The following is a 26,273-nucleotide window of genomic DNA, read 5'->3' on the forward strand; positions in this document are numbered from 1 at the left end:
GTTTTAAAAACCGGTTTTTAAATTGTACCGGGTTAGGTTCAGAAATGGTTCAACTGGTTAAACCGGGTTGTACCAGGCGGTTCAACCAGGTTGACTAATTAACCCCATAAAAGATTAAAACTCCAAATTTTAACCTTTCACCCGGTACTAGTATACCGGTTTAAACCGGTATAACCCAATTTACCGGCGCTACAACTTCCTTACCGTTCTCTCAGTTTACCGGTATGATTCGTGCCGGCTAAGCTTCCGACATCCGGTTTAACTGGTTCAACCGGCTGGTATAAACCGGTTTTTAAAACATTGCCGTGTAGGGCTAGATGCAAGATCAGATAGAAGTCCAAGCAAGCAGCCAAGTAATCTTACATGCATCATTTACTTTCATTGGTCCTATTGTCAACCTGTGCAGTTATCATAGAATCATAACTGTTTATGTTTATGTTTAAGTAAGAAGGATAATGGATGAAATCCAATTTATTAGTCAAAACGACGATTACATAATCCTGAAACGGTATATTGTAAATATAGACTTGAGACATATCATACAGGCTGTGATCAACTGAACTTAATCTTTTAAGTAAAGACGATATGAAACTTAGCAAGTGATCTCACATCTTCGACTTCACTTCATTTTTAACAGATTCTGTTGCCATCCGCTCTCGAAATTTTTTCTGGGCTTTAAAGAGAATCCCGTGAACTTCATCAAAATGAGGTGCCGTTGCCTTCTTTGTGTCTTCAATCCACTGAACAACTTTCTTATAAGGGCTTAATATCCGATCACGATCCTTCTCACTCAAGAGCTGAAACACATAAAATTTTGTGTTTTAATGCAGAATTTACCAAAAAGATAAAGAAATGAGAGAACCTAATATTAATATTATTACCTCAAGTTGCATGATTTCACATACTAAGCTGATATCCGCTATTGATGGCTGAAGGCTTCCAGTCAAAAACCGCCCATCTTTTAGCCAAAAATCTTCTAGTTTCGCTAACGATCTCACGAGTAGCTTCTCACCTTCCTTGGCTGCTTGTGCGTTTGAAGGGAGTCCATTTAGTGGTCCAATGATGGTGTTGAAAACAAGTCCAACTGAAAGTAACAAGTATAAAACCGAGTGTATGATAAAATCATTCGGAAAATATCAAACAAAATTTCACAATAAGATAAGGAATTTTTTTTAATATAGCTGTTACCTGTTCCACGGCGTAAATTGGAATGATGCCAGTCTAAAACAGAGTGAATCTTAGATCTTTTGAATAGATCACCGGGATACCTACGAATATAAAAAGATTATTTATGTTATGTAGTAAAGAACTTGTATGATGATATGGAGAAAAGAAGAAAGCCGACTCACCAGTGACTAGCCACTCCCGGAAATGCACAGCATAAGTAGATAAGAATTGCATGACTGCAGATCAGATCATATTTTTACTTCATGTAAAGAACGATGAGTGATTTTAAAAAAGAAAGAGAAAAAGAACCTCTCAAAGAGCTTAAATCGGCCATCAACTATTGCGGGAACTTGACGCATGGGATTTATTGCTACATATAACAAGATTAGTGAACATACTTATATGTTAATGATTATCCTTTTACACTTTTCAGCCACGTGAAACATGTGTAATCAAAATAATATGATGTTAGATATGAAGCAATAACTCAATAACAATGATAGGTGTGTGTAAAAAATAAATTGTGACAACCAAAATGAGCAAAATTCAACACAAAATTAATGAAGATAGGGGTAAAAAAAACCTTTATATTCAGGGGAGAATTGCTTATTTGTCAAGATATCTACTCGGATTTCCTCGAAATCTATCCCATTTATTCTTCAAATGACATACAAAAAAGCCATAAAGAAACAAAAATCAGACAAGTATGAGCTACAAATCTACTTGCAGATAAACAAAGAAACACAGAAACAGTACCTAACAAGCTAATAATAAGATTAAGAATCAATTGAACAATAAACCTAACTGAATCCGTGCTACAACCCAAAACACGAGAACTCATCCCCAAAGACTAGTACAGTGGGTGAGGGTATAAACCCCACAACCAATATGGGACAACACTCATACCTTGCAACAGGGATGGGCTTTTTTCCCCAAATACCAATGCCTGTACCGATTTTAGGTATTTGATACATGTATCGGTACCTAGTTTTATTGATTTTGGTATTCGGTACTTTCGGTATTGGTACGGGTACAAGTACTTGTACTGAATTTTATATATACCTTTAAAAGTTTTTTTTTATATTATGTTTTATTTCGTATTATAATATTTATACTACTCGTATTGATTTTACCTATATGGTGTTTATATCGTATTAGTACTCGTACCAATTTTACCTGTTTGGTACCCGTACTATATTGGTAATTATGTCAATTTTACCTATTTAGTACCCGTATGGGTGCTCAAAAACTAAATGAAAACAAAATAGTACCAAAGTGGGTACCGTACCGAAATACCACTACCGTACCAATATATTTGATACGGTATTTGGTACACAGTTTTGTTCAAATTCGATACCGGTATTTTTGGGTACCGTTACGGGTATGGGTACGGGTATGGTACCAATCCCATCCCTACCTTGCAACGATCAACCAACAAGTGCATACACATGAATTTACTAAAACTGAAGTAAGAATACAGAAACCCCAACTCAATTTACTGAACAATTAACCTGCTAATTCAATAGATGTAGTGAATCATCAGTAAAGATAGGTAACTTACTTGCAGAAGATGAGAACTGCACGAGACGGTTGGGACATCCGATCAACATATACTTTCAACGCCATCACCTGCTTGAAGGTTTTTTTTGTGGGTTGTGTAATATTATTAGAGACAAGGGCTTTGAGGTGGATACACCGAAAAACAAAATGAAGCTCACCGCATTATCTTTTGACTTCTTTTCAGCCAATTACATAACGGCTGATGCAACTTATGAGATTCAATAGATTTTTATTATAAAAAATAATAATAATAAATACAAAAAATATTAGACTGGTCTATTGGGTTGGTTGGACAGCCAAGCCAAGGCAAGCGGTTTGGTTAAGACAGTTGCCTATATAATAATAGGGTTAAGGGTGTAAGAGCATTCACATCCAGACCCCTAAAATTATACATACATTCCACTAAAAAACAACTCTTATATTAATATATTTCCACTAAAAACAAATATTTTTTCTCTCTTCTTTTCAAATAAATAATATTTTTATACCTTTATCATTACATTTTTCTCTCTCATTCACCCACAACCACTTTCAATATATATTAAAAAATTATAGTGGGTGAACAGTGTCCCCCCAAATATACAGATGAACAGTAACATTTTATCTCTCCTCCACTCACAACCATTTTTTATACTCTTTATATTTTAAAAACTCCACACTCACAATTTAGTTCTTTGGATGTGAATGCTCTAAGGAGTGGTTAAACATTTGAGAGTGACAAACTAAAAAATCAACCAATCAGAGTGCGCCACGTCAATCAGTGAAAAGTGTTTAAACTTTGGTGAAAAGTGTTGGCAATGATTTAGACATTTGGTAAAGTAGTAAACTTTAAAAAAAAAGGAAAAATGTGTGATTGGTTGAGATTGAAATGGACCCCACACCACACTACCCTCTCTCTCTCTCCTTCCTCCTTCCCCGCGTCGGCAACCACTCACCGAATTGGTGAAGGTTTGATCGGTAAAATTCTTTGGCATTCGTTTGCCACTAGTCACCGAATCGGGGAAGTGGGTTTGTCGCCCCCCACTCCCTACACCCTAAGTTATTATACAAAGTCTCTTAAAATAAGAAATGTAAAAAGATATTGTAGAGTGACAAGTGTCTAAGGGGAGTAGGGGTGGTCACTAGTGATAGAATTTCATCACTCATAATATCCAATCATGTTCCGCCATGTCAGCAACCATTTTTCCATCATTCACAACCTTTTTTTAGTGGCGGTGGTCATCACTCACCACCACACCCAACAATTTCCCCCCAACCAACAACTACCCTCACAACTAACAAAATAACGCCGTGAAAAAAATCACGGAATTGGGAGTACGTTGAAGTATCACGTGTTGAACTTGGAGTGGCGGTGGGAATCCACGCGTTATTTTTGTGTATCACGGTATTATAATGTACCGCTCCCACCTACTTAAGAACCTAAAACCTAAACTCACTACACCACCACTCAAAACCTAAACCCCCACCCCCACCCCACCACCACCCAAAAAACCTAAACCCACTACACCACCACTCAAACCTAAACACCCACCCCCACCCCACCACCACCCAAAAACCTAAACCTCCCACACCCCCCCCACCCCCCGGAAAAAAAAAAAAACAAACTGTGAGGTGTCTCAAAAAACCTAACCCCCCACCCCCAAAAAATTCTTAAAAAAAACTAACCCCCCACCCCCTAAAAACCTAAAAAAACCTAATCTCCACCTCCCAAAAACCTAAAAATAATAATAATATTTTTTTGGGTGAGTGATGGGGTGGAGGTTTAGGTTTTTGGATGGTGATGAGTGTTTAGGTTTTTTTTTTTTTTTTTTTTTTTGTAGTGGGTTTATTTTTAAAAACCTTTTTATTTGATTTTAAACCTATAATAATATACTTCACACAAAACTTTCAAACTTTTTTTATTTCTTGTTTAGTTGTGTACGTAGTCAAGTTTACTTTTTCTAAAGAGTTAAATGCTTGGTTGGTCCCTGTGGTTTGCAAAAATTTCATACTTGGTCCTAGTGGTTTACTAATTACACGTGTGGTCCCAAAAGTTGTCAAAAATGAACTCGGTTGGTCCCCTGACCTAACCTCTGTTAAATTTCTCAGTTAAGTTGATGTTAAATGACCAAATTGCCCTCAACAATTAAAATCATAATTCTCTCTCCACCTTTCTTCTTCTTCTACCCAAGACCAACACCATCACCACCATTGAACACCCACCACCAACATCCCTCCTGCACCGCCGAACAACCACCGGCACTGAACACCCACCACCACTGTCTCCTCTCCAGCACCGAACACCCACCACCACCAAACACCCCCATTCCCCCTCTGATCCATTTGTGTCGATCTAATTTAAAAAAGGAAGCCATTGTTGTCCGATGGTTACATCAGATTTATGGCATAGGGTCGAGCTCAAATCTGAAAAATGAAGCCGGCAAGGATTAGGTCTTTAATCATAACTGCCATATGTTCAATCGAAGCATGAGATGGTTCAGATCTGAAAAACGAAGTTGCCGGAGATACAAGGATGCCATAGCCGATAAAGTTGGTCTAAACGTTACGGAAAAGGGGCACCAAGATGCATAAAATAGGAACACAGCATAACTTTCAGCATTCCCGTTAACCATATTTAACGCCTTTTGCAACGACATCTCATCTCCCTAAAATTGCAAAGAGGAGTTAGTAACCAAAACCCAACGTTTATACAATCATCTTTGACTAGTTATAAGTATCATAATTATTTACAAACAACTACTAAAATAACTAAAAGCTCATTATCATTCACAATGTTGCTTTTGACTTAATAGCAACTTGTTTGACTATAATCAAATGCCTTGAAGCTAAAAAAATCGATCTTGCAAACAAAAATGTTTGACTGTATGATTCTAACATACAACAATAAAAAAAACCAATCTCATTATACAAATTAAAGAGAAAAGGAGCTGTATGATACCTCAATAACACCGAAAGAATAATCAATCGAATTCATAGGACAAACCGGAGACAGAGAAGCAAAGATTGAATCTTTGATCGATTTAAGAGGACAAACAGAATTAGAAACCCTAGGGGTGTCATCTGCGTATGTTAGCGTAACAAAAATTGCCAATAAAACGAACCCAAATGGCGAAATCCCCATGGCTTTCGATGATATCTATCGAGGAATGTCTAATTGTAAACAAAGAAGCTTCAATTGAAGCTGAATGAATGTGTGAAAGTGAAATGAATTGGTGAATGTTGAAAATGGAAAGAAAAAAGTGGAAATGGGTTGTGATGATGAGTAGAATGAATCAAAATCAATTGAGGGGTTTTTTCTACATTTGAGATTCCAGAGGAGAAAGATAATAAAGAATAATTTGTTGAGGGCAATTTGGTCATTTAACATCAACTTAACTGAGAAATTTAACAGAGGTTAGGTCAGGGGACCAACCGAGTTCATTTTTGACAACTTTTGGGACCACGCGTGTAATTAGTAAACCACTAGGACCAAGTATGAAATTTTTGCAAACCACAGGGACCAACCAAGCATTTAACTCTTTTCTAAACATTATGGGGCTGTTTGTTTGCCTCTTAATGAGGCTCTTAATGGTTCAGACCTCTTACTGATTCAACACTTAATTGTTCAGACTGTTTGTTTCACGAGCAGATGTCTGAATGGTTCGGACATTTGCCTCTGAATGGTTAAGATTTATACATAGTCTGGATGGTTAAGACCTCTAATCTGAATTGGTCAGATATTTGCCTTTGAACGGTTAAGCATTATACAGGCTCTTAATGGTTCAAACATCTAACTGGTTCAACACTTAATGGTTCAGACCTGTTACTGGTTCAACACTTAACCATTCAGATATTGCCAAACAGCCCCTATGTATACTGACATTTTGAGATTTAGGAATGGAGAAAAAACTAAAGCCTTACGAATATACTTAACACTGAATCATCTAGGACCGATAAACATGATACCTGGCAGGCATGGGATTTAAAAAAAGTATTTTGTGGGTATGTGATTAGTTGATACCCTGTTCGATTACCTAAAACTATTTACCCATTTATCTGAATTATATACCCGAAAAAGCTTTAACTTTTATTTTTATTTTTCCCTTAAGTATTGTTTAGTAATAGTTCATTCTAGTAGCTTCAGTGTTTGAATAATAAAATTTTCTTTTGTAATATATATTTTGATGACATCATTTATATTTACATAGTATGAAATACAAAATTACATATTATAGGGTAAGGTTTAAATACATAATCTCCTAAAAATAAGAAGTCGTAGAAAATATATAACAGACTCCGATTTAACTTATTCAAGCGGCATCGGAACCGTTCGTCGAACTCTACGATATGAGATTTTAGTTTTTCGTTGTTAGATTTTTAGCTTGTACATTTTAGAATTTTTGTTAAGATCGTTGTGTCTTATTATTTAGAATTGTGTCTTTTTTATTTGCGTCATTTTGTTTTTTTTTTTTTTTTTTTGTGACTCATTTTGTCTTTTAACCTCGACATTGTGTTATGTTTCTCGGCATTGTGTTATATTTTGCAATTCATTGTGTCTTTGTACTCTTTCTGGATTTAGGAGACTTTATAGGATAACTTTATACTAATATTATAATATATCTATATTTTTTAATATTTCAAATATTTTTATGGTGATAATGATATGTATATTATTAATTATATAGATTTTAAAAGGATAAAATTATAAAGAAAAGTAAAGAATATATATACATGAAAATCCAAAGCAATATTTTTTTAGACACTAACAAGTACATCTGATAATCGCAAGTATGCCTGATACCCGACGGATAAATACCTGACGCGTAATGGGTCGGGTATGAGACAAGATCTTACAAATAGGTATAGGTGCGGGATTAGCCGTACCCAATCCATTACTATTGTAACGCTCCGCATTTTCGCACTTTCTTATTTTAGCAAGCCATGTTGTACTTTCCATATTTAGACACTTATACTCCCTTTGTAATCTACTTTCGTTTCTTTTGTAATTCGAGACTATTGATCATAATGGAAATGAAGTTATTTTAATCATGTTCGTGTATTCACGTTAGTCTTATGTGCAACTGATAATTAAATTCTCGTTTGAACGAAATATTATTCAAGGATTCTTGATTCTTTATTGACACTTGATACTCGTTAATCTAAAATAATGAGATTCGGAAGCTTCGTGAAACGAATAAACGTTTAAAGATTTTTTTTATTCGTTATAAATATGGTCATTATTCAAATTATTTAAGTTAATTAAAATAATTAAATTAATTAATTTTGTTATTTAAAAAGTTTATTTTTATAATATCTAGTTAGTCTCGTTTGATATTAAAGTTAGTAAACTAACTTTGTTAGTTTAAACTATAAAGTTAGTTTTCTTTTTTAAAAAAATAATATAACTTGGATAACTAAAGTCAAGGGTTGTTTGTGCAAATTCACTAAACTAAACCTCAGGGACTGAATGTGCATACTTGGAAACTATTAAAAATCAAATCAATAAAAAGGGGGCATGCCAGGACTAGAAGCCGGGTCACCCACCTCAACACACACACGCTCAACCACTCAACCAGGGACTTCACATTGAACAAATCCAGCCGCGAATATCATTAATACATTCATTAAATGGTCTGATCAGCGACCAGACCCCTTTCAGCACGCGTTTTAGCGCGATTTTTGTGTTCTTTTTGGGTTTAAATCATGTTTTAACATTAATTACACAACCACTACCTAACCTAATCACTTCCCCATAAATACCACACCTCTTCCAAGCTTCATACACTTTACATACCCACAAAATCACACTCAAATCCATCTCAAAAGCTGCTAAAAATCAAAATTCGGACAGAAGTGTAGCAAGTTCTTCAAGAGGGCATAACTTCTTCATTTCTTGGCTGATTCACTCGATTTTTTTTCCAATTCTTTGGATTGACCTTAGCTACGTTTCCATTGGTTTTCCATGGAAAACCAGGCCCTGGCACGTCACCAAAAAGGCTCCAAAGTTGACTAACTTTTCTGTTTTCATCTAAAACATTGTTAATCTTAGTTGAACTTGAGTCTAACTCATCTCAAACCTATGTCCTAATGCTCATAATCAACCGAATGATTAGTTGGGCTTAAAAACAAGGCTGGGAAATGTTAAATCAGAGGTTAAATCCTCACAAACATTCTGCTTTAGTTAGGGTTTTACCCACAATAAGTGTTCAAGCTTGAAGCTTGATGAATGTGTGATTGTTAGACTAGCTTGGGCTATCTTTCATAAAAATCCACTCACTTCTTGATGTTTTCTCATAGATTAGTTGTTGGGTTTCATTATTTCTTGTAAGTTCATGACCCTCCTTGTTGTTTATAACAACAAGTGTAGTGGTGAACAATAGAGGTACCTAAATGGAAGCTCTGTTCTTCCTACCTCATGTATGAATTCCATGATACACAGAGGTGCCTAAATGAAGACTTTAATCTTCTACCTCATGCTTGACATATATGATGTAGTATACTCTATGTAATACCTATATAACATTCAAACAAACCGAACTCTTGATGATGAACAAGTGGACATTGTCAAGTTAGTAAGTATATCATCTAAACATCATATGTGATGGATGATTATTTTTGTATGCCTATTTTCATGTCTTTAAACTTTAAATCCGTAAACCCTAAACGTAAACATCCTCTTAAACTCCAAATCGAACACATTCAACTTCTTAGTATCAACAACCTCGTCACGTTGGATAAATCGGAAAGCATATGCAATTTTGTGAGTATACTCGAACCCATTTTACTTTTAAACACTTTTGGATGCAACATGTATTCTATGTAAAACACGAAAACACTTGAAACTATATGAATCACACTCTATCCATATTGAAATATGTTAATCTCCCGCTAGACTATTGGGAGTGAAACTTTGAACAATTTGATGCTTGTTAATCTCGTATGCTACCTTAAAACTATTTGTGTTGATATATACTCATTAACTTTGCTAGCCCACCTTAAAAATTATAGCGCTATAGGAGTAATGCACCGCCCACGAGACTTGGGGTATTGTTAAGTTAAACATGTTACCTCCCGCGATACTTTGGGATAGGCTATTTTAACGCATTGGATTCTTGGGTTTGAACATATTGTTACACAATCTCAGCGTACTAGTAACTTGCATATTGTTGTTCATGTTGGATACGAGCACGTTAAACAATTTTATTCTATGTTATGCTATGTATCAAACTTGTATACTCGCCAACTTTTTGTAGATATATTTTAATACATGTTGCATGATGATAGACAAGATGATGCTAAGTTGTAACACCTAGCGAAATCATGTCCAATATAGTATCAACACATGTCATGAATTTTAAACATGTAACGAATTGATTACGAGGGACTAAAGTTGACAAACGAAGATAGTATGTGTGTAAAGGATCCAAAGTATCAACATATGAAAATTTTGCCTTTCAATGACCCTACATGAAGTTTATACCCTAATCGGAGTGTCGCGCTCCGGTCAAAGATAATATTTATAAGCCCAAATTACCCTTAACTATGTGTTAGTGGTAGCAAGGGGTCGAACCATGAAGAGTATGTGGTTTGTGTGTGGATTCGATTGGTTTAAAATAAATGTCACAATTTATGAAGCTTGCTAGAATATCTTTATGTTTTTGTTTAATTGAGAGATATGAGTTTAAACTAAGTGAATTGATTAAATTGATTAATAACTAATGATTAATGATTACGAGAAAATTGGTTACTAGAACAATAATAACAAAAAGGAATCACACCCGGTTTCGGTAATTGCTAACCTAGGATTTCTACAGGTCTTAGATTCAACTCAAATGCATATGATTAACGGATTTAGTGTACCGTGACTTAGGTGCTAATAACTATCAACGTACCGAAGAACGGACAAGAATACACTTTGTAATCAACACAAGTAAATCATAACCACGACAATGCACAATTACATATCACCATTTCGTAAAGTCATAACTTTTAACATCGTTCGACAATTTACGAATTCGCAATAAATGTAGCACTATTATCAAAGGTTTCAAAAATCAAACACAAATTGTCACAAAGTTGAAGCAATAAACAATTCGAAACCCTAAATTAACAACTACCTACGCCGGGGTGAAACCGAGATGATTAGCCACTCATGGTTGAAGAAGCTTGATCACCGGATGTTTGGAACTTGATGAAGATCATCTTGAAGCTTGAAATATGGATGATTGGTGGTTAATGAAGGTTTGGTGATGGATGATGAATGGATGGATGAATGGATTGATGGCTAGGGTTTGGAATCAAGATTGATTGTGATATGGATGATGATGATTCGGGTTGTAGAGATGAAGTCTCGATGGAATGGTAGGTGAATTAGGCTCCAAGAACTTGATTTCAAACTCCCAAGAAGTGTAACTCCCGAATTGATTCCCCACAACCCTCTTTGATTCGTTTATTTGACCCAAAACAAGCAACAGCCGCGCAGCAACATTGGAGGGCCGTCGATGCCCCGTCGGCGACGGTCCATGTATTCTGACTTTGGCTGACGTGTTCACTCGCTGCTTACGGACAATTTGGGCGACGGTTATTTACACCAACCGTCGGCGACGGCCCATATGGGCGTCGGTGACGGTGCCTAGAAACCATATCTTCTGTTTTTCGCGTTCCTCGCTCCTGGTTGACCCGTTTTGCGTTCCGGTGGTCCAGTTTTCACTCCGGTGACCCGTAAAGCTCCCGAAAAGCTCCTTAAACTCTGCTAGACCTGCAAAACAAGTATCTAATTAAAAGTGGGCTATTCGAAATTAAAACATGTGTAAAAACATCAAATTAAACAATTACGAGCACCGGTTTTCAACCACGTATCACATCCCCACACTTGTCTTTTGCTTGCCCTCAAGGAAATCTGTTTTTCACTTTCACGTGGGTCGAACAATGAATACACTCCCCATTCCCGAGACGAAGGTTAAGGTTCAATGTCATGCTAAAGTTCAAATTCTTTACAATTTTCAATATATTTAACGTTAATATGATTTCATATACACAAATTGTTACCCAAGATTAACCCGTCCGTGAAACCAACAATTCATGCACGTCCCTCACAATGTTCTCTCCACTCGGCTTGTAAATTGGCTAATATTTATAATGTATTAGCACTTCAAAGACTATTCACTCAAAACCGATTAGAACAAATATCTGCATAAGCTTGCAACTCAATCATTCTCCACCATTGATCACGAACACTAAGTGCAAGTCAAAAGGTCTTTGTAAAGGCTGTAACGGGGCTAGGTTAAGGGTAGGAAATAGGATATTTTTAAAGTGGCTAAGGCGATGAAAATTCGATTTTTATTACAAACCACTAACTTAAACAAAACTAAATATAAACATCAACTACGGGCAATAATCTTTCACCCTTTTATTCGACAACTACTAATACCTCTTTTTGTGTTTTTCTCAATGCTTTTTCAACTCTTTTTCATAACATTTTTGAATTTTTTTTTTGTTTTTTGTTTTTTTTATAAACAATCAAAAGCAACTATACAAATACGATTCCTATAATCGAATTTTCATCACACGGGTTTAAAAGAAAAAGTTTAATGGTTATGGGCTATAAGGTAGTCAAACGAAAGGTTTAGGCTCAAAATGGGCGACTAGGGGATTTATTTGGGTAAGGATAGATAAATGGTTTTAAGAGAAAAGGTTTACCTAATGCCTTAATCATTCTCGTGCTTGTATTCGGTCTATAGTCTCAAACGTATCAAGAGTTGCAAGTTCTACAATATATGACTAATGGTCCACTCAAACAAAGAAACAGAGGTATGTAATCTATGATATAAAAGTGGCTCAAAACCTCACATATCTAACAGGGTATGGTATGTGACATGCATAAACTGCCAATTTCTTAGGCGGATTATTCCCAACTAACCACCCGATAAATACCCGTCATGCTATTAACTTGAACTTGACCATGACAAAAGACCAAATGGGTTGTGACATCCCTCGTTGACTTAGTTACTTGTGCTTTTAAGATCGCTTTTGAAACAAGATATTTTGAAAAAATATTTTGATATTTTCCCCCATCCCCACACTTGAGGTAAACATTGTCCTCAATGTGTAGTGTTTAAATGAACGGGTCAAAAACGAAAATTTTTACTACTCCCCCATCCCCACACTTGAAGTACATATTGTCCTCAATGTATGAAAACTAGAGTATTTAAACGCACAAGGGATGTGACACGGCTAATTCCCCCAAAATTTCACCCCGGAAAAAATAGTATACAATTTACATTCCACTTATTTGCTAACTAAAAATCAAAAGTAAAAAAGAAACGTATGCACCTGATTTCTGAGCTCATTCCTCGTATGCTCCTCTTCTCTTCATGAAAGTGGTTGTCCCACGAACCTAATGTACCTACAAATCTTAACCCTTGTGTCGAATCATGCTTCTCACAACCATCAAAATTTGTTAGTTACCTAGTTCTACCACTTTTACGAAATTATTACCAAGTCATACTTTATCTTACTTTGATTTATGTGGAAAATAATTTACAACAACAACAAACCTAACTCACTTTCGTAGGAATCACGGTTGCATTTAGCTTATGCAACAAGCCCTTTTAAACCCCCCCAATAGCTTGGGAGGACGAGAGGTCTCGTGAGGGTTATATAGGGAACACACCCACAACGTTCATTTAACTAGGCAAAAATTTAAATAAAACTAAACGAAAATAACGAAAACAAAATAGTATACAACAACAACAACAAAAAACATACCTTGCCTCTACCGCTGATATCGTTCGTTAGGGTTCACTAGCGGGTTCGGCTGGTATGGATAACCAGTGAGGACCTCAAACATATCCCTGTAGTTATCTAGTGGGCTCGACTCTCCTTGAGGTGGTGGTTGGTACGGAATCGGAATGAAACTAGAGCCGACTGCCTCGGGCCAATGAGGGGTAGGATCGGATGGGCCTTGCGGACGAGGAAGGTTGGGGTAATCGGTCCACCCCGAATGTTCGGCAAAAGGGAGACCGACTTGATAATCTCTTTGATGGCGCTCTTGATCATGGAGCACCTTGGCGTTATTAAGCGCCATTTGGTTGGAGAAAGCCAACGCTCCCCATCGGCGTTGGTCCAATTCCCTTTGTGCGTTTTGGCGCCTAGCCTCCTCTTCTTCCCATGCCCGTTTGTGGGCCCTTTCTTCCTCTTGCAACTGTAACAAGCATTCCATTTGTGACTGTTGTAACGCTTGTTGCAGTTTTTGCTCCTCCATCTGTTTTTCCATCCTCTCACGGAAGGATGCTTGAAAACCCCATTGCTCTTGCGAGTACGCCCCTTGCGTCTCTTCCCATTCTCTCCTGCTCGCATGGTACTCTCTTGCTTCACCAATGCCTGCTGATACATTATCGTAAACCGTTTGCTGCCCACGAGTCCACAACCGGTATGATGGTATCTGCCTTTGGTTCACAAAATCTGCCAGATTGGCAAAGATATCCCTATGCTGCTTCCTGTACCTCCGCCTCGGTCCCCGCGGATCGGAAGGATCCGTTTCCTCCTCAACATCAGGCATCTCCTCATCACCTTCTTCTTCATCACCCTCTTCATCACCCTCTTTATCATTGAATCAGTAACTATCTCCTTGTTCATCTTCAACCGTGTGAAGATGACCAAAAGCTTTCACAGTTATCTTCCAATGTCGCCTCATGGTGGCGAAGCTGAACTGATCAATGGGCTCAGACACCCACATTGACTCCTGAGGCAATGCATTCTGTTGCAGAATCATTGCACTAATCAACCTTGCATAAGCGATCATCTTCCGTTTAAATGATTCCCTTGTATCCCATGTATTGATCATCACAATTTGACGCCATGATAGCTTGGGCGTCCCATACAACAACGCATGCAAAACCCGACAGTCGGGTGCCTTCACTTTACCGCGATCCCCAAACCGTACCATAACATTCTCTAACGAAATGCCTTGAAGTATTTTGCCCTCCAAAGACAAGTCGTTTCTTGAATCTTCTGCACCCCCGGAACCTGGAAGTGTGTCCTCTAACAGTCTCAACGGATCAACGTCGTTTCTTTTATTGTCCAAAAACTGATCATACCCGTAGTAGTCATAAGCTTCAACCCCAAGCGAGTCAAATCTCGCAATAGCATTAATATGCTCGAATGACATGATCATTTGGTTTTTGCCAATGTTGTCGATCAACTGCCACCTATGAGCCGGCCTATCAGAATGTTCGAAACGGAGAGTAGATAGCCATTCACAAACAGCCCCCAAATATACCCGGGTGGTGATATCCTCGCACCAGTCAATCACTCGCTCCCAACCAATCTTTTTGAACTTTTGAACTATGCCGATCTTTCGGAACTCCTCGACATCTACCGTACTCTCACATATTGCCCTCTCGGGTACGGGTTTTGAAATACCCGTAACCATCTTCATTTTCCACATCTTAGCTTCTAGTCTCTTGTTTTGGTACCGGGAAAGAGCCTTTGTTTTTTATCTTTCCATACCGAAGCCGACCTACTATTTTTCGCCTCCTCCCAATCCCAATCTTGTCTATAAAGTTGCCCATCACCCTCTTCTACGTTACTTAATTGTTCCCAACGCCTTTGACATACCCCTGAGCCTGAACCGGCTCCCGAAGATGAACCTTGACTGGAGGTCTTTGCTTTCTTGCTTCCTAAAAACATAGCTACAATCAAAAGACTAAGAAAATAATAATTAGTATACCCCAAACCTTCAAAAAATCTCAAACTTTGAACATAGTATGCAATGTTGAATTTCAATCAAGATTTAGATGTAAAATCGCCTTTTTAAACTTCCAAAGTCGCTCATTTTATCATCTATATCAATTAAACATGTTTAATCATAAAACTTCTCAAAAATTCATGGTTTCAACAATATTCAACATCACCACTATGTTCAATCATGCAAAAATCTAGTGTAATCACATCACCAAGACTAAAGCATGCTCAAATCCCACCCAAGTCAAGCAAGCATTCATAAATTTATGCTAAAACATCCTACATTATGATAAACAACCTACTTTTAAACAATATGCTTAAAATTTCAGAAGAAATCAACAATACTTATGGAAATCATGCATAAATTTACTGAAAACTCATACCTTAAGTGTAGATAAACAAGAAGAACTAAGAAAAAGTGTAAATCAAATGACTTGGATGAACACTCTTCAAAACCCTAAAAACTCACGCCCAGAAATCTTGCAAACGAGCAAGAATTGATGGAAGCCGTTAAGGGGGTTTTGTTCCTCTCGAAAAACTACACAAGTTAGGCTCAAGAATCACTTGATTTGGTGGAGATTTGAAGGGGTTATGAGAAGGAGAAGGATTAGGGTTGTTGAGGTGTTTGGGGAAGATGAAGTTGGAATGCAAGAGAGAGAGAGAAAGAAAAACGTATGGATCTGAATTGAGGGTGTTTCTGGGTGTTTTGGGGGAGTATAGGAGTTATCGGGTCATGTGGATGGTCAAAACATGTTTTGTTTCGAATTTGCAAAGCTACAATTTACCCTTGGTTCGATCCTAGCCCGTAACCAAAATTCTGCGTCGCGTGCGTTCAGAAGGGCCGTCGCCGACGGGCCTGACCACCGTCGGCGACGGTGCGTGAAAATGGGATAATGGGGCGACGTGCTGTAACACCCTAAATATCTTGACAGAATTTAACTAAATATTTCATACAACTTTATAAAAATCAGAATTTCAAAAGCTTTTCGTGTTTTAAACCATACACACTAGTGAAAATACCAAGCATATCCAAGATAATGCATAATTCATTTAAGTCAAACCCTACTAGTCAACTAACAACTAGTTTAAAGGATTCAAAACACTATTAACAAAAGTATTTACGACATGTTTAAAGTTTAGACAAGATTATATTCAGTGCTGAAGCTCCAAAATGCGTGTTCGGTTCTTGACAAAGTGCTTGATCACCATCCGGAAGAAATTTATCCATACCTAGAGTCAAACACTAAAACCATTAGTTTTGACATTAATACATTATGTATAAACAGGTTCTAACAACACAAGGTAATCACAAAATATAATTTTTGTTTTGGATTCCACCGTAAATTACGGTATCACCGTAAGTTACGGTGGACCTGAAATGTCTATGGATCTGCCGTAAAACAGGAGCGACATACCGTAACACCTTTGATGTCCACCGTAAATTACGGTGGGACCGTAATTTACGGTGGGTTCTGCACATTTGCCCCTTGACTATTTTTCAACTTTAGAAGATCATAACTTTTTACCCATTGATCCGATTTAACCGATTCTTCATTCTATGAGTCCGTAATAAGACTTCGGATTTAACCAAGTAAATTTTACATTGCGGAAACCGAGATACCCACAATTGGTTCACAATTTCCTTATTTCCATTATTCAACCCATTAGTGTGAGTGCATAGCACCTCTTTTCATTCTTAAAACCCTTTTAAACATATTTACCCAATTTCCCGGGCTCACATACTTGGTGTTTTCACGCCAATTCCATGGCTTTGCAATTCCTCTAGGGCTATTACTTGATCATTCGGAATTCAAACATTCCGTTTCAAACGACCCTTCTTTTCCTTTAACATTATTGTTTGACCCATATCCCGGGTTCTTAAACTTAGATTGATACCACCAATCATTAGTATGGTACAATTTATCATTTAACAAAGTATAAGACCTTCAAGTCTCTACTCTCGTAACTCTTTTGAAAACATCATTTTGACCCGTTTTGCTAATTAGTGAAAACCATCACTTCATTGAGTGACCCAACTAAATACCAAGTTCTTATTTTGACCCGTTTGATAGTCGAGTGTACTTCGTCACTTAAACGACACATCAGACGCATCCTTTACACTACAACATCAATTTCATATCAAACTAAAGCATTTAAACATAATTTGACGAGACTAAAGTCACGTACCTTTAAAGCGCACCTTTTCCGCGGTTATCACTTCCGGCGTGTCCACTTGACGTTCCAGATTCTTTGCCTAAAGAGTTCAATTTATAACAAAAATTAGAACCCTTTCATAAGCTTTAACGCATTATTTCTTAACATATTCAAATCTGCGTTTTGCCCAACTTTTAACATTTTACCCTCTTTTAGACATTTTATCGAACACCTAACGGGTCAGATTTTTATATGATCTAAACCAAGTTCATGACTCGAGTTTATCACCAAAATTAACTTCAATTTGACTTCATGTCTATATGTTAACATTAACGACTTAGAGTTTTCCTCATAATTTCAGTTTGCACTAGAACAAGAGTTTTAATCCTAGTGTTTATCAAGTTTTACTAACATGCTAATCACCCACTATGGTGATTTTGATCTATACAATTATCATGCAAGAATTTGACAGGAAATTATCTAGGGTTTGTCCCTAAACCTTACATTACTTCCAATTTCATGTTTACTACACGTAATCAAGCTCTACATTCGATTTTTGATCACATACATGAACTTGGAATCGAATGAGAATGACCTAATTCAACATACCTTAGGATCCCTTTGACAAGGTGATCACGATTCTGTGCTTGAATTTCGATTTCTAACTGAGTTGAGGCTTCAATTTGTGATTTTCTTGCACGTTAGGGTTTGGGTGAAGAAACCCCTTGTCGCCCCTGCTTGTTGATCGACCAGACACCTCTTGAATGGGGTGTTTGGTTGGTTTTTACTACTTTAGTAATTCAAGTTCTGATTTTTACAAGATTGGTCCCTCCATTTATTTAACATAACAAATTGTGTTGTTTTAACCTCATTGTAGGCTAATGCTAGACATGTTAGCTAACCAAGTTACTACACTTCTAGATGGGTAATTCCTCATTTATTTAAACTATATGTATTATTATAAAGTTTTATATTTTCGGGATGTTACACGTGCTATCTTGCTGTCTACGGACAACTTGTGCAACGGACCATTTAGAGAGACCGTAGGCGACGGTGGGTTACCCCGTCGGCGACGACACCCAGAAATCCCATTTTTTATTTTAAAATATATTTTTTATAAAAAATATGAGGAAAATTATGAACTTTTAATAAAGGGACTATGTACACTAAAAAATCCTAAAAATTATTAAAAATCTTTTTGTGAATTTTTATAAGTTAAATTTTTAAAACACGAAAACCGTTAACGGCCCTACCACCCCCCGAAAAGTCGTGTATTGTACTCAATGCACATAATAAAGCCTAAAAACATACCTTGTGTCTTCATGGCCCGTTCGGAATGTCCGAACTTCACACAATCAAGAGAGATTAGTATGAAACGAAAACGATTAACACAAAAACACACAAACAATTAAATAATTATGCATAACTTTACACAAAACGTTACCGGTCCTTTTCATTCGACCTCATAAACCGGGATGCTTACCACGAAGCTCACGGATTCCTTGTTTTCATCCAAATTTTCGTTACCGTCGAGAAACGGTTTTAGCCGATGACCATTTACCGTTTGTCGTACCCCATCCTTCGGGTCCTCGATGGTAACATCACCCAATTGTCCGACCCGGGTGATAACATAGGGTCCCATCCATTTGCTCCGGTGCTTTCTGGGAAAGAACTTGAGCTTCGAATTGTAAAGCCACACCTTTTGCCCAACCTCGAACTCTTTCTTTCTCAACTTGGCATCATGCGCCTTCTTCATCCCATCTTTGTACTTAGACGCGCATTCATATGCCATTTCCCGTAACTCCTCCAACTCGCATAGCTTGAGTTTCTTTTCCTTACCTGCATCATCATATTGAACATTAACCTCTTTAATAGCCCATAATGATTTGTGCACAAGTTCAACCGGTAAATGACAATTTTTACCGTAAACCAACAGGTAAGGTGTAGTGCCAATAGGTGTCTTATGTGCCGTACGGTAGGCCCATAAAGTATCGTTCAACTTAATTGACCAATCCTTACGGTCCGCCCGCATGGTCTTTTGCAAAATCTCTTTGATTTGCCTATTTGACACCTCTACTTGCCCACTTGTTTGCGGGTGATAGGGGGTAGCAATCCTATGGTCAACACCAAACCGTTTTAAAAGTTTCCCAAACCTAAATTTTTTAAAATGAGATCCTCCATCACTTATGATGACACGAGGAATCCCAAACCTTGAGAAAATATTGGTTTGAACAAAGTTACACACTACGGAATGGTCGTTTGTCTTGGTGGCTATTGCTTCGACCCATTTTGACACATAGTCAACGGCCACCAAGATGTACAAGTTGCCATAAGAATTGGGGAATGGGCCCATGAAATCAATACCCCACACATCGAAAACATCGACTACAAGGATTGGTTGCATGGGCATTTCATCCCTTTTTGAAATACCCCCTAGTTTTTGGCACTCTATGCAATTCTTTGAAAACTCATTAGCATCTTTAAAAATAGTAGGCCAATAAAGACCACTATTCAACACTTTATGACCTGTTTTATGACCACTAAAATGGCCACCACATGCAAACGAGTGTAGATGCTGCAACACGCTTGGAATTTCTTCGTCATCTATGCATCTTCTTATCACTTGATCCGCACATTCCTTCCACAAGTGCGGTTCTTCCAATCGATAATACTTGATTTGAGACATAAAGTGTTGCCTCTTCCGCTATCCCAATGTGCTGGCATGTCACTTGTAACAAGATAATTTACAATGTTAGCATACCATGGTAATTTATCTAATTTCATAATGTATTCATCGGGAAAAGACTCGTTGATCTATAATGACTTAGGATCCTCTTCGACCATCAACCGGGACAAGTGGTCCGCCATCACATTCTCGATACCCTTTTTGTCCCGTATCTCCAAATCAAACTCTTGGAGCAACAACACCCATCGGATCAACCTCGATTTTACATCCTTCTTCTCCATGAGGTACCTAACTGCAGTGTGATCAGAATAAATAATCACTTTACTACCGCATATATACGACCGAAATTTATCCAATGCATATACCACCGCGAGTAGCTCTTTTTCGGTAGTGGTGTAATTCAATTGTGCATCCGAAAGAGTCTAACTCGCGTAGAATATGGCAACGGGTTTTTTATCCACCCGTTGTCCCAACACGGCCCCCACCGCATAATCACTTGCATCGCACATAATTTCAAAAGGTAAAGACCAATTTGGCGATTGCAAGATTGGGGCCTCAACTAACTTTTCTTTCAAATTGTTAAAAGCGTTTTGACAATTTTCATTGAAATCAAACGGTTGATCTTTTAACAACAAATTACATAAAGGCTTTGTTATGTCACTAAAACCCTTAATAAACCGCCGATAAAAACCCGCATGACCTAGAAATGACCTAACAACTTTAATAGTCGCGGGATACGGTAAAGTAGATATAACTTGTACCTTTGCACGATCAACCTCTATCCCATGACTTGACACTACGTGTCCCAACACAATTCCCTCTTGAACCATAAAATGGCTTTTTTCCCAACTTAGGACCAAACTAGTTTCGACACACCTTTTTAACACTTTATCTAGTTGGTCCAAACAAGCCTCGGATGATGACCCAAAAATTGAAAAATCATCCATGAAGATTTCCAAAGACTTCCCCACCATATCTGAAAAGATACTCATCATGCACCTTTGGAAGGTGGCGGGGGCGTTACATAATCCAAACGGCATTCGCCTAAATGCGAAGGTGCCGTAAGGACAAGTAAACGTGGTTTTTGATTGATCTTCCGGATGGATGGCAATTTGGTTATAACCAGAATAACCATCTAAGAAGCAATAAAATTTTTGCCCGACGATTTCTCAACTATTTGATCAATGAATGGTAAAGGAAAATGATCTTTGGAAGTTGCGGTATTCAACTTCCTATAATCAATACAAATTCGCCACCCGGTTATCGGCCGAGTGGCTACCTCTTCAACTGCGTCATTTTTGACGACTTGTATACCCGCTTTCTTGGGAACCGTCTGCGTTGGGCTCACCCATTGACTATCCAAGATTGGGTAAATGATACCCGCATCGAGCCATTTCAGCACTTCCTTCTTCACTACCTCCCGCATATTCGGATTCAATCTTCGTTGTGCATCTCGAACGGGAGTCACATTCTCTTCTGTGATGATTTTGTGCATCACCACTGAGGGACTAATACCCTTCAAATCAGCAATGGTCCATCCAATCGCCGCCCGATTGGTGACCAAAACATCCATCAATTTTTCCTCTTGCTCCGCAGTTAAGTTTGATGCAATAATAACCGGGAGTGTATTGCCTTCACCAACATAAGCATACTTGAGATGCTTTGGCAATGCTTTCACCTCAACCTCCGGAGGCTCTACTAATGACGGCTTCAATTTAGTATCAATGCTCTCCGGTAAGTTCTCGACTTTGTCCGTCCATGTCGGTTTTCCCTCTCGAACCGCAAGCACCTCCAAACTCTTCACTTCCTCGTCTATGCTCCTTTCCACTTCCACCTGTGACCTGTCAAACATATAACAATCCTCCATTGTGTTTTCCCCATCCACGACTGTGTCGCAAAGAGGTATACACGTGTCAACAATGTCCGCCATATAGCATTCATCATCAACTGGAGGGTTCATAAGTCCCGAAAAAACATGCAACCTCAACCTTCGGTTTCCAAATGTCATATCAACCGTTCCAGTTTTGCAATCAATTTGAGAATTAGCGGTTGCTAAAAACGGTCGACCCAAAATCACCGTAGGTTGCTTGGTTGGGTCCTTGGCCACATAATCGAGTACTAAAAAGTTCACCGGATAGTAAAAATCCTCGATTTTTACTATCACATCCGAGACAATTCCACGGGGTAGTTTGGGTGTCAAATCGGCTAACACCACGGTAGTGTTTGATGACTGAAGTGGACCAAACTCATATTGGTCATACAAACTACCCGGTAGAATGCTCACGCTAGCCCTAAGATCTAGAAGTGCCCGGTTGATTTTAAAATCGCCTACTTGAATTGAAATGATAGGCGCACCCGGATCTTGGAGCTTAGGTGGAAGTGCACCAGAAAGAATTGAACTCACATTTTCGGTTAAATCTAATTTTTTGGAAATTTATGAGTTCGTTTCTGGGTACACAATTCTTTCAAGTACTTAGCATAAGACGGTACTTGTTTAAGACCTTCTTAATGGGTCCCTTCAATGCTTCGGGATAAGGGGCGGTATTAACCTCCACACCCGTCTCCTTAGCCTTAGGGACCGGTATGATCACAATGGGAGTGTCATTATTCTTTTTCAAATCATTTTTATTTTGACCCGTTTGACCATTCTCATTCTCATCCTCACTAGCATCTTCCACCACCCCTTCAACAAACTGGGGTGATGGTGTTTTGACACCATTATCGACGATTCAACCACTACGTAAAGTAATTTTATTAATTGGTACCTCACGTGTATTCCTCGAGCTCGACCCTTGATGCTTAGGGTTCACCGCGGTGTCACTTGGGAGCTTTCCCGTGCTTCCTCTCATTTGAGCCATCTCCTCCGCAAGTTGGCCCACTTGCTTCTCCAACGCTTTGTGAGATTTATCCCTCACTTCAAATTCTTTCTTTACTTCGGTTGTAAGGGTGGTCATAGCATTCATTAGAGCGTCCATCTTAGAATTGAACGAGTCGTCACCTTGAGAGTTTGATGCACCACCCCCATTTCCACCTTAGTTGTAACCCCGTTGATAGTTGCCTTCACGGTTTTGATATCCTTGGTTACCACCTTGGTTGTAATTCCTTTGGTAACCCCCTTGGTTACCACCTTGACGGTTGTTGTATGATAACCCACCTTGACCTCCTTGATTACCTGATTGAAAATTCGGGTTCATTTGATTCGAGGCATTACCATACCGGAAATTAGGGTGATTTCTCAAGCCCGGATGGTAAGTGTTGGAGTTCATGTCGTAGTGCTTTCGATACCCATACACTTGGTTTACCTCCTCGGTGTAGTCACTCGATCCCGTTGGACATTGCTCAAATCTATGTCCAATATCGCCACACCCTTCGCACACCTCAAATTGCACCGTGTTCACTTCCTCCTTCTTCATGCGAGCCATTTCCCGCTCTAAGGTAGAAATTCAATCTTTAGAGTCAAGATCGGGAAGTGACCGAGAAATGGGACGTTTCTTAGCTCGATCGGCCGATTCTTTCTCTTTTGACCGTTTACTCATCCGCTCCAAAAACTCCCGATCATCGTCTTCATGGTTGCTCAAAAGAGTCCCATTACTCATCGATTCGAGACGATTCCATGTTGTGTCATCCAACCCACGTACAAAACACTTCACCAATTCCCACTTTTCAATTTGGTGATGTGGGCATCTCCGCATCAATTCCTTAAATCGAGTGAATGCTTCATGCAACGGCTCGCCCGATAGTTGGTGAAAAGACCTAATTTCATCACGGGCATCATCGGTCTTCGCCATCGAATAGTATTCATCAAGAAAGGCTTGTTGCATTTCCCCCCATGTTAGAATACTATTTGCCGGAAGTGTAAGGAACCATTGCTTCGCTTTGTCCTTTAACGAGAATTGAAATAGTCGAAGCTTGACTTCCTCTAATGCGAAATTGTGCCCTCCAATAGTGTTACAAATGGACGAAAACTCCGCCAAGTGCGTGTACGGCTCATCATTAGACCTCCCATTGAAGTGGGGAAGTATATTGATGTAATGAGGTTTACAATCAAACATCCTTCTTTCACAAACAATTGGTGAATCATTCTCGGTGACCACCAGCCTAAAATGGTCATTCACTCCCCGTGGAGGTTGTTGACAACGATGCGGACCGTTAACTTCTTGATCAACTGGTCTTCGGTTGTCTCTTCGATCACCCCCCCCCCTATCACCTCTTCTATCATCTCTTCGATTTCCACCTTGGTTACCCCTTTGGTTACCCCCTCCCACTTTCGTGGTTGGTGGTTATATTCGTAACCGTCATTTCTTCTATTCCCATACCCGTAGTCATCATCCCCCACATAGTTGGCATTTTGATAACCAAATTCATCATCTTCAAACCCTCTTGCATTGTAGATGTTACCCTGATTCACATATCCCCAATCTTCGTCGTCATTAGCCCGATCATCATAATATCCCCCATCGTCCGAATATTCCCTACGAACACTCACATGTTCCGACGATTGATAATCGGGAACACTATAAGGTTCGTCATCAGGGATGGCGTTCCTCAACTCGTCTATGTTGAAAAATGGGTCTTCGTTCGCGGGATTGCCACGATCTCGATTACCTCGGCGGTCGGAATTGACGTTCCGGTCCTCTAGGTTGATGGGTAAGGAATTTTGTCGATGAAGGTTTTGTTATTGGGGTGTTCTTTGGGTGTTGTTGGGATTCTGGTTTTGGAAAGGTGGTGTGGGTGGTTCGGTATTGTTATTACCACCCGATGGCTCTTTAGGTATAGACTGAACATTTTGGGCAGGGTGAAAGGTTCCTCGAGATTGGAATTGGTTTTGGTTGAGGTTTGGGTGATTGGAGTTTTGGTTTGCCATTGAATCGGTTTCAATGGATGGTGTGGATTGTGGTGTTTGATGGGTTTGATTAGAAGCAAGAGTTGCTTCTAACCGGCTTGCTAGGTTTCTTCTTGCTACTCTTTCGATTTCCGGTTCGTAGACTAAAGGTGAAGTCCTCCCGGAGTTCCGCGTATGCATGCACTACCTGTAACCTGCACAAGTAACACACCCGCGTAACAAGGAAAAAGACAAAGTACAAAAAGAAAGCTAAACAAATTAAACATATAATCAAGCAAATTCAAACAATAATCCAAACACAAAGCGCACGCACTCCCCGGCAACGACGCCAAAATTTGATCGGAGTGTCACGCTCCGGTCAAAGATGATATTTATAAGCCCAAATTACCCTTAACTATGTGTTAGTGGTAGCAAGGGGTCGAACCACGAAGAGTATGTGGTTTGTGTGTGGATTCGATAGGTTTAAAACAAATGTCACAATTTATGAAGCCTGCTAGAATATCTTTATGTTTTTGTTTAATTGAGAGATATGAGTTTAAAGAAAGTGAATTGATTAAATTGATTAACAACTAATGATTAATGATTACGAGAAAATTGGTTACTAGAACAATAATAAGAAAAAGGAATCACACCCGGTTTCGTAATTGCTAACCTAGGATTTCTACAGGTTTTAGATTCAACTCAAATGCATATGATTAACGGATTTAGTGTACCGTGACTTAGGTGCTAATAACTATCAACGTCCCGAAGAACGGACAAGAATACACTTTGTAATCAACACAAGTAAATCCTAACCACGACAATGCACAATTACATATCACCATTTCGTAAAGTCATAACTTTTAACATCGTTCGACAATTTACGAATTCGAAACAAATGTAGCACTATTATCAAAGGTTTCAAAAATCAAACACAAATTGTCACAAAGTTGAAGCAATAAACAATTCGAAACCCTAAATTAACAACTACCTATGCCAGGGTGAAACCGAGATGATTAGCCACTCATGGTTGAAGAAGCTTGATCACCGGATGTTTGGAACTTGATGAAGATCATCTTGAAGCTTGAAATATGGATGATTGGTGGTTAATGAAGGTTTGGTGATGGATGATGATGAATGGATGGATGAATGGATTGATGG

General features: G+C 38.5%; 2 protein-coding genes across 2 annotated transcripts; both read right to left on the reverse strand.

Annotated features, from left to right (window-relative positions):
- Window positions 1-444: 444 nt before the first annotated feature.
- Window positions 445-2,928, reverse strand: LOC110897852 (glutathione S-transferase T1). The gene is made up of 7 exons (XM_022144581.2): window positions 2,729-2,928; window positions 1,751-1,824; window positions 1,477-1,537; window positions 1,350-1,403; window positions 1,189-1,268; window positions 882-1,084; window positions 445-797 (listed from the first exon to the last, which is right to left on the reverse strand). The coding sequence occupies exons 1-7, from the start codon at window positions 2,791-2,793 to the stop codon at window positions 606-608; spliced, it is 729 nt and encodes a 242-aa protein (XP_022000273.1). The 5' UTR covers window positions 2,794-2,928; the 3' UTR covers window positions 445-605.
- Window positions 2,929-4,520: 1,592 nt separating this feature from the next.
- On the reverse strand, window positions 4,521-5,887 carry LOC110902648 (5'-adenylylsulfate reductase-like 4). The gene is made up of 2 exons (XM_022149143.2): window positions 5,666-5,887; window positions 4,521-5,372 (listed from the first exon to the last, which is right to left on the reverse strand). The coding sequence occupies exons 1-2, from the start codon at window positions 5,846-5,848 to the stop codon at window positions 5,166-5,168; spliced, it is 390 nt and encodes a 129-aa protein (XP_022004835.1). The 5' UTR covers window positions 5,849-5,887; the 3' UTR covers window positions 4,521-5,165.
- Between the last annotated feature and the right edge of the window lie 20,386 nt (window positions 5,888-26,273).

This window comes from Helianthus annuus, chromosome 13 (genome assembly GCF_002127325.2).
Source record: "Helianthus annuus cultivar XRQ/B chromosome 13, HanXRQr2.0-SUNRISE, whole genome shotgun sequence".
In the NCBI taxonomy this organism is placed as follows: Eukaryota; Viridiplantae; Streptophyta; class Magnoliopsida; order Asterales; family Asteraceae; genus Helianthus; species Helianthus annuus.

Coding starts and splice junctions, on each gene's coding strand:
- LOC110897852 (XM_022144581.2), bottom strand. CDS start 2,793: ATGGCGTTGAAAGTATATGTTGATCGGATGTCCCAACCGTCTCGTGCA. Junction 1,538..1,750: donor ATTCTCCCCTGAATATAAAG/GTTTTTTTTACC, acceptor TGTTATATGTAG/CAATAAATCCCATGCGTCAA. Junction 1,085..1,188: donor CAATTTACGCCGTGGAACAG/GTAACAGCTATA, acceptor TGTTACTTTCAG/TTGGACTTGTTTTCAACACC.
- LOC110902648 (XM_022149143.2), bottom strand. CDS start 5,848: ATGGGGATTTCGCCATTTGGGTTCGTTTTATTGGCAATTTTTGTTACG. Junction 5,373..5,665: donor ATTCTTTCGGTGTTATTGAG/GTATCATACAGC, acceptor TTGCAATTTTAG/GGAGATGAGATGTCGTTGCA.